The 8345-nt window shown below is 50.2% G+C and overlaps 1 protein-coding gene across 1 annotated transcript; it reads left to right on the forward strand.

Annotated features, from left to right (window-relative positions):
• Window positions 1-1516: 1516 nt before the first annotated feature.
• On the forward strand, window positions 1517-7807 carry fgfbp3 (fibroblast growth factor binding protein 3; the record flags this gene model as incomplete). The annotated part of the gene is made up of 3 exons (XM_080481080.1): window positions 1517-1797; window positions 5809-7234; window positions 7335-7807. The coding sequence occupies 2 exons, from the start codon at window positions 1517-1519 to the stop codon at window positions 6242-6244; spliced, it is 717 nt and encodes a 238-aa protein (XP_080337206.1). The 3' UTR covers window positions 6245-7234; window positions 7335-7807.
• Window positions 7808-8345: the final 538 nt, after the last annotated feature.

Here is an 8345-nt window from a genome sequence, read left to right on the forward strand (position 1 = left end):
AGTAGTTTACTAGCTGATTTAAATCCAGCTAACATCAGATTATAGAGCAACTTCCTCCTCTAGCATCCAGATTATAGAGCAACTCCCTCCTCTAACATCCAGATTGTAGAGCAACTCCCTATAACATCCAGATTATAGAGCAACTTCCTCCTCGAACATCCAGATTATAGAGCAACTTCCCCCTCTAACATCCAGATGATAGAGCACCTTCCTCTTCTAACATCCAGATTATAGAGCAACGTCCTCCTCGAACATCCAGATGATAGAGCAACTTCCTCTTCTAACATCCAGATTATAGAGCAACTTCCTCCTCTAACATTAAGATGACAGAGCAACTTCCTCCTCTAACCTCCAGATTATAGAGCAACGTCCTCCTCTAACATGCAGATTGTAGAGCATCTTCCTCCTCTAACATCAGACTGTAGAGCATCGCCCTCTCTAACTTCCACATTATAGAGCATCTTCATCGTCTAATCTCAGATTATAGAGCATCTTCTTCCTCTAACATCAGATTATAGAGCACCGTCCCCTCTAACTTCCAGATTATAGAGCATCTTCCTCCTCTAACATCAGACTGTAGAGCATCTTCTTCCTCTAACTTCCAGATTATAGAGCATCTTCCTCCTCTAACATCCAGATTATAGAGCATCTTCCTCTCACAGATATTTAACTGTTTTGAATCAATCAACTAGTTAGTTTGCATTCGCAGTAAGTAGTGAAATAAGACCACTACACTTTAAGAAGTAACTGTAGTCAAGAACCGTCTTTAATAATTTCACAATACTACAACTACTTTGTGAAGTACTGTATGTGCCTGTAGCAGGAGGAAGGTGTGCAGTGGAAAGCTCTCCTGCATCCCACTGCTGTTTGAATCCCGACTGAAGGCTTCCTGTCCGGATGGACTTTAGCTTCCAGATGAAGACCGTGTAAAAGACCCGCGGCCCAGTTTCATCTTGAGGTGCTGAACTAGAGCCAAAACAACACGGAAGTTTTTCTGACAGTACACGGATGAAAATGTTCATGTTTTCCGAAAATGTCTACAATCCCAACATGAAGACAATTTTACTGAAACCTGCTGGTGCAAAATCCAGTCAAATGTCCAGAAGACGTCTCCTGCAGCTGTTGCATTGTGGGAGTTCTGCCCCTGACAGCGTAGCTTCCAGGCTAGCTGGCTAGCCACCGTGGAGCTCAGCTCTGCTCTCTGAGGCGTCGAGTCCAAAACGCCGAACAAAGTTGTTAAAAAAAAAAAACCCAAAACAAAATCAGTATTTTCTCTTTCCTTTTTCTTGGTGGTTCGGCCGAATTGGAGGCTCTTGCGGGCCGGTTTTGGCCCGTAGGCCTTATGTTTGACTCTCCATGTATAAAAGATTAAACATCCAACAAATAAAAGAGAGGAACTCTTTTCCCGGCGGTGAACTGCTGGTGACGCGACCAACGTCGTCTTCCTGCTCAAAAGTCGACTTTGTAAGTTAAAGCTCAGATTTCCTTGTTTGTTCCGTCTCCCTCCTCAGCCACCATGACTGTCCCGCCACACCGCGTCCTCTTCCTCCTCCTCCTCTGCCTCCCCATCCTCACCGCCGAGGCCAAACGCCAGCCGGGCCAGGAGAAACCCGAGAAGCCCCGCCAGCTGCCCCCGTCGCCCTCGCCCACATCCAGGAGGCCCAGGAACCGCTCTGTGCCCGGCTCCGGGGAGCTGACCACCAAAGAGGGCCACCGCTGCACCTGGCAGACGTCTGGCGAGGGTCTGGTGAGCCTGCTGGTGAACTGCAGCACCGAAACACAAGGAGGCCTGCAGAGGTGAGTACGCCTCCGTACACTAAAGCAACCGGGGGGCAGCAACCAGGCAGCAGCCAGGCAGCAACCAGGGAGCAGCCAGGCAGCAACCAGGCAGCAGCCAGGCAGCAACCAGGCTGCAGCCAGGCAGCAGCCAGGCAGCAGCCAGGCAGCAACCAGGCAGCAACCAGGGAGCAACCAGGCAGCAGCCAGGCAGCAGCCATGCAGCAACCAGGCAGCAGCCAGGCAGCAGCCAGGCAGCAGCCAGGCAGCAGCCATGCAGCAACCAGGCAGCAGCCAGGCAGCAGCCAGGCAGCAGCCAGGCAGCAACCAGGCAGCAGCCAGGCAGCAACCAGGAAGCAACCAGGCAGCAACCAGGCAGCAGCCAGGCAGCAGCCAGGCAGCAACCAGGAAGCAACCAGGCAGCAACCAGGCAGCAACCAGGCAGCAGCCAGGCAGCAACCAGGAAGCAACCAGGCAGCAACCAGGCAGCAACCAGGCAGCAGCCAGGCAGCAACCAGGCAGCAGCCAGGCAGCAACCAGGCAGCAGCCAGGCAGCAACCAGGCAGCAGCCAGGCAGCAACCAGGGAGCAACCAGGCAGCAGCCAGGCAGCAACCAGGCAGCGCCTCGGTTGCTCCTCGGTTGCTCCTCGGCCGCTCCATGCAATACAATGACAACATACATCTGAAAAGAATTACAGTTTTGGACCAATACCTGCTAATATTTTGTCAAAATCAGTTCTCAAGTTTAGGATTTATTCCTTTAACCACCAACCAACTAAATCTCGTCTCCTGTTTTGCGTCGATCATCACAAAGTTAGAAAAGCCACCAGTGAACCGTCTCAAAGTGAGTGTGAGCTGTAACAAGGCCAGAAGCTGCCTCTCCCATGCCAGTGGCAGTCGGACCAATGACTTCCAGCACAACATTGTGAGAAGAGCCTGGCTGATGAGCTCAACGCGCCCCAATGTGGGCGGAGTCAACGTTGACGTGGGTTGGGTTTGTGGGAGACGTGCTTGGGCAGCGTGTGGCGTTAAGGCAGATTCATCCTCCATAAGAACAAGAAGAACGTTCGGCACTGCCCAACAAAATGAGGTCAGCTCCGTCTGGCAGAAGAATTTTGGTTCTGCTGTTCCAACCATCCGGGCCGAAGTAAGTCGGTGCTGCTCTGCCGAAACTTCTGCTCTGCCATGTGCTGCTCATGTTTCAGCTCGCTAATAACTATCAGTCATATTTTAATCATGTTTAGCATGTAACGTTGCTACTGTATGAGCCCCGCAGCTCGCCAACATGTCGGCGGGCGGAGTTACGTGATGCACCTGAACGCATCACTCAGCTCCTGCAGTTAAAACCAGAGCAACATGGCGGCTCGGACACAGTTCAGAGAAATGTGTCTCAAAACATTTTAATAAACTGCAGTTGAAAAGTTAAAACGCTGCTTCACAGATGTGTGGCTGCTGTGAGGGGGCGTGGCCTGCTCTAAGGGGGGCGTGGCCTACAAGTTCGACAGCTTCTTCAGGAGTATAAAGTCTCCTGCAAAAAAAGCCTTTTTTTTCCCCCGACAGCTGGCTGACGTCACGGCCCGACTTCTCTTCTTGTTCTTGTGGGTTCTAATGGGTTCTAATGGGCGTCTGCCGGGGCCTAAATAAGTTAAATTAGTCTCTTGTTTCACTCCCCGAAACCGTAAATGCTGCCAATGTTTGACTCCACCCACATTCCTAAACGTTTGCCCCGACGTTGCTCAGCTCCACAGTCAGGGATCAGGGGTCATCCGTCTGCACCGCCATCTTCCCTTCTTCTAAAATACAAGATCTTAAAGAAAACCTGCTCCATCCAAGGAGACCACTTCTCCACTGCTCTGTGGTGGAGCTCTAATGCTCATTAGCCACAGTTGGCGACCCCTGGTGGTGGAGGGAGGTCAGCATGTTGCAGCTCTGTGGGTTCCGACAGCTTCCATCAGAACCTGCAGCCTGTCTGCAGGTTCTGCTGGGTTCTGACCACCACAGAGGCCCAGCGGATAAGAAGCCGGTTACAATCGTAGAGAACCTGACAATGATAATACTTCTAATAATGGAAACACTGAACCTGCGTGAACCCAGTTTTAAAACCAGTTCAACATCCAGGAAAGGCAGTCAGAAAATAAACTGTCAGAAATCTCTTCTGTTTGAGGAACGAAACCCGAGCCTCACCTTCCCTGGATCACCTCCCAGTGATTCTGACCACATCGCCTCTAAGGACCGTTTGCTGCCTGACATGCGGAACCATCAGTGTTCTCTAACCGTCAGTGGTTTATAAAGATCTGGATCATTATCAAAGAAGAATATCTTTTCTTTTCACTTCCTCACGGACCTCATGTAGGACAAAGTACGCAAGTGGTGATTTGAATCCATCTGCATACAAATGTAATCATACGAGTGCAGCGCGTAAAGTGATCAGGACGTTCAATTGACCGCCAGAGAGCCGCGCTGATTACTTCTGACTCGCATGCTTGACGATGTTCCCGATTGTCATTACTGAACCACGATGAGTCATTTTGGAGAGTGATGCGGCCTGAAGCGCCTCGGCGGTGGTTCGCACGGCGCCGGTTCGCACGGCGGCGGCTTCAACTGAAAACGCTAAACTTTGGCAGAATTTAGGGTGTCACGGAGCGGCGTCACGGAGCGGCGTCACGGAGCGGCGTCACGGAGCGGCGCTCACAGCCAGCGAACACTCGCATGTTACAGGAGCGTCCCTCCAAATCCTTCATTGTTCACCTGAAGTGGCTTTTGACTGTTCAGCAGTTGGACGGGAGCGTCCGTCACTCCTTCATCCCTCCCCTCGCTCCCCACCATGTTCTCCATCATCCCTCCCCTCGCTCCCCGCCATGTTCTCCTTCATCCCTCCCAAATGTTTGACGACCTCTTCCATCTCGTCCGTGGACACTCTTACTTTTCGGTTAATGTCGTTAGCTAGCTTGCTCATGTAGGCTATCATGTCGCGTCATAAACCAAGACGGACCTGCGCCGGTTCTTTGTTCAGTTCTGATTTGAGGTGTCGCCTGCTCTGAGCCAAACCTCAGCCACTAGCAGGCGACGAGAGGAGGCAGCATTCGAGGGTCCGCTCACCACGCCGACGCCATTTTCACCAGTTAGCTTTGGTCGGGTCGTCTTCTTTTGGTACTTTTGCTCCTTGTTACTCCGTGGAACGGCTTTCGTCTGCTTTTTCATTTTATCCCCGATAATTATATTCAGTTTCAATCAGTTCCACCGGGTTAAGAAGTTGAGTTGAAAGGTTCTATTCCTGTCGACACGGGAGAAAAATATCCATGACGCCATTTTGTCATCATCCAAGGACCATCCATTACATCTTGGGACGTTAACGGCGAAGCGCTTCTGAAGTGATGGCGCTACCTGACCGACCTAGTTAGCTAACGGCTATCATGCTTGCGATGCTAACTCGGTTCTACCGAGTGTAGCTCTAACTTATTGATGGGTTTGTTTCTATTTGACCAACTTTTCGGTAAAACTCTTAACGTGAACAACATGAAGGATTCAGGGATGATTTGTCATCGTCCAACGGGACGAATGCTCCTGGGGAAGGAAGATGTTTACTCCGTTGTGGGCTCCACTATGAGCCGTCACTCAGGGCACACGCTGCCATAAGTCTGCTCCCCACCCCCTTCTCCACTCTCAGCCAATCACAGGCCAACTCTCTGACGGTGTGTTCAAGTAACACAAAAGAATAGGAACCAACAGAACATCATCATTTAACTTTAACAATGCAACAACATGAAGCAATTCAATCGACCATGACGAACGATGGAAGGAGTGGTGGATCAAATAACCATGGTGAAGGTCTGCGCTCCACCCCGGGCCTGTTCTAGTTTTATAGTCACTTCCACATTAACAATCCACATTTGGTCGTCTGGTCGTTCGTGTCTCCGCCGTGTAAACGGGCATCGTTTGCAGAACGTTGTTGTTGTGTTGTCAAGGAGTAACCGACAGTCTCCTGTCCTCAGAGGTGTCCTGACTCGGTGCCTGTTTCTGCTCCTTCCTCAGGTACTGGTGCCGGTACGCAGGTAAACCCGACCTGTGCCAGGCCTACGGGGTGAAGTCCAGCCAGTACTGGAAGCAGCTGGTGGGGAAGCTGAAGAAGAGGCAGCACGCCTGCGACGGAGAGAAAGTCCTGAAGGCCAAGACCTGCAAGAAGGCGCCCGCTGAGGCCCACATGAAGCTGGCCCAGCGCAGCGGCGAGGAGGAGCGGCGGGGGGGCAGGAAGAAGGCAGGGGGGGGAGGAGGAGGAGGAGGAGCCGGGAAGGTGGAGAAGAGAAAGAAGAAGGAGGAGGATGAGGAGGAGGAGAAGAAGAAGCTGGAGGACAGGACTGGCTTTGAGGACGAGGAGGGGCTGGTGAACGACATGGAGCCGGTGCAGAGCTACTGCAGCGAGGGCTGGCACTCCGTCTGCTCCTTCTTCGTCAGCTTCTTCGAGGGTTGAGCAGAAACGCGGCGGCGAGAATTCACAATCCGACAACGACCAGCAAGAAATAACCTTTTTTTTATTTTTTATTTTTATTAAGAGTCGCAGCCTCGTGCAATCTGGTGAAAACCTTCAGCTGTAATGTTGCAACAACCGGGCAATCTAAGGGTGCTTCCTCATAGTCCCTCCTATCTCCTCATAGTCCCTCATAGTCCCTCCTATCTCCTCACAGTCCCTCCTATCTCCTCACAGTCCCTCCTATCTCCTTTCCTATCCACTTTTCCTTATCCCTGTGGATTATATTAACAGGGTTAAGGAAAGACAAACACGTTGTGACAATCAGACCAACCTTCCACTAGGTGGCGTAATAATAATAATGGACGGTGGTGAAGGTCAGTGACGTCTGTCGTGGTAAAACAAGTAGAAATATGATAAAACAGTATAAAGGTGGTTCCTCTCACGTTCCCCTGAGGTTCTAACCTCTGATATCATCTCAAACATCTCAAGGTTTGGAACTAAAGGGAAATGGCTGGCAGGTGACTAAAGAACCAATCAGAGTGAGAACAGGCTGCACTAAAACTGGACTTTACTGTGTCGGTTCTACAACATCCAGAACATTCCTGGTTGGGATCTGGGTTCTAGATGATTTCAAGTGGTTCTAGGCAGATTATTGCTTTGGTAACTTACATGATCTGCTCCTTTTTCAGTCATCCTGAGTTTCCCTGAACGCTCCGATGAGCGGGTTCCTTTGGTAAAGGAACCATCAGTGGTTCCTAGGCTAAAGGAGGTTCTAAAGGAAGCATCAGTGCTTCCTAGGCTAAAGGAAGCATCAGTGGTTCCTAAGCAAAAGGTGGTTCTAAAGGAAGCAACGAGCCTCCATTCCTTAGGAGAATTCCAACGCTCCTTATCATGGCCGCCACTTAAACACTTCTGGGTGAAGGAGAAGTGGATAGGAAAGGAGATAGGAGGGACTGTTAGGACATAGGAGGGACTGTGATAGGAGGGACTGTTAGGACATAGGAGGGACTGTTAGGAGATAGGAGGGACTGTTAGGACATAGGAGGGACTGAGATAGGAGGGACTGTTAGGAAATAGGAGGGACTGTTAGGACATAGGAGGGACTGTTAGGACATAGGAGGGACTGAGATAGGAGGGACTGTTAGGACATAGGAGGGACTGTTAGGACGCACCCTAAAATCCCACCGAGCGTTAAATCGGAGCTGTAATTCATGGTAAATGTGTCCAGGATGGACCAGGACGGTCCAGGACGGTCCAGGATGGACCAGGATGGACCAGGATGGACCAGGAGTTCAGTGTTTCTGTAGCCGCCAGACGTTTAATGTTTTGTTCTGTAGGAATCAGTAGAGATGATCTGACTATCAGATGAAGTGAAGATGAGAAACAATCAGTCGAGACTCTAGATCAACTCATTTTAGGGTTTTTTGATGTAAACTAACGTCTTTTGATGAACTTTCTCAGTAACTTTTGTAAAAACTGTTTTTGTGTTTGACCCTGTAACAATTTTTAAAACACGGTGGTAATAAATATTTTGGAATTTACAATAAAGGGTTTGAAAAAGCCGATATTCTTCCTTTGTTTGGTCGAAGTAATTCAACACATTTCTGTCATTTTGACCTTTAAAACAAATCTCCATTAGTCCCTGGAACCTCAGGTGTTCAGGTTCCTGTATCAACGTTCACTCAGTTTATGATGAGTTCAAGTGTTGAGATTGCTCTTTGACTAAGCCCCGCCCCCTGAGTTACTGCGGCTAACTGAGACAAGCCGTCACAGCTGAGAGGACGTTCTGAGAGGACGTTCTGAGAGGACGTTCTGAGAGCACGTTCTGAGAGGACGTTCTGAGAGGACGTTCTGAGAGGACATTCTGAGAGGACATTCTGAGAGGACGTTCTGAGAGGACGTTCTGAGAGGACGTTCTGAGAGCACGTTCTGAGAGGACGTTCTGAGAGGACATTCTGAGAGGACATTCTGAGAGGACATTCTGAGAGGACATTCTGAGAGGACGTTCTGAGAGGACGTTCTGAGAGGACGTTCTGAGAGCACGTTCTGAGAGGACGTTCTGAGAGGACGTTCTGAGAGGACGTTCACACTGCGGCTGTCA

The sequence above is a fragment of the Lipophrys pholis genome (genome assembly GCF_963383615.2).
Source record: "Lipophrys pholis genome assembly, chromosome: 15".
Classification (NCBI taxonomy): domain Eukaryota; kingdom Metazoa; phylum Chordata; class Actinopteri; order Blenniiformes; family Blenniidae; genus Lipophrys; species Lipophrys pholis.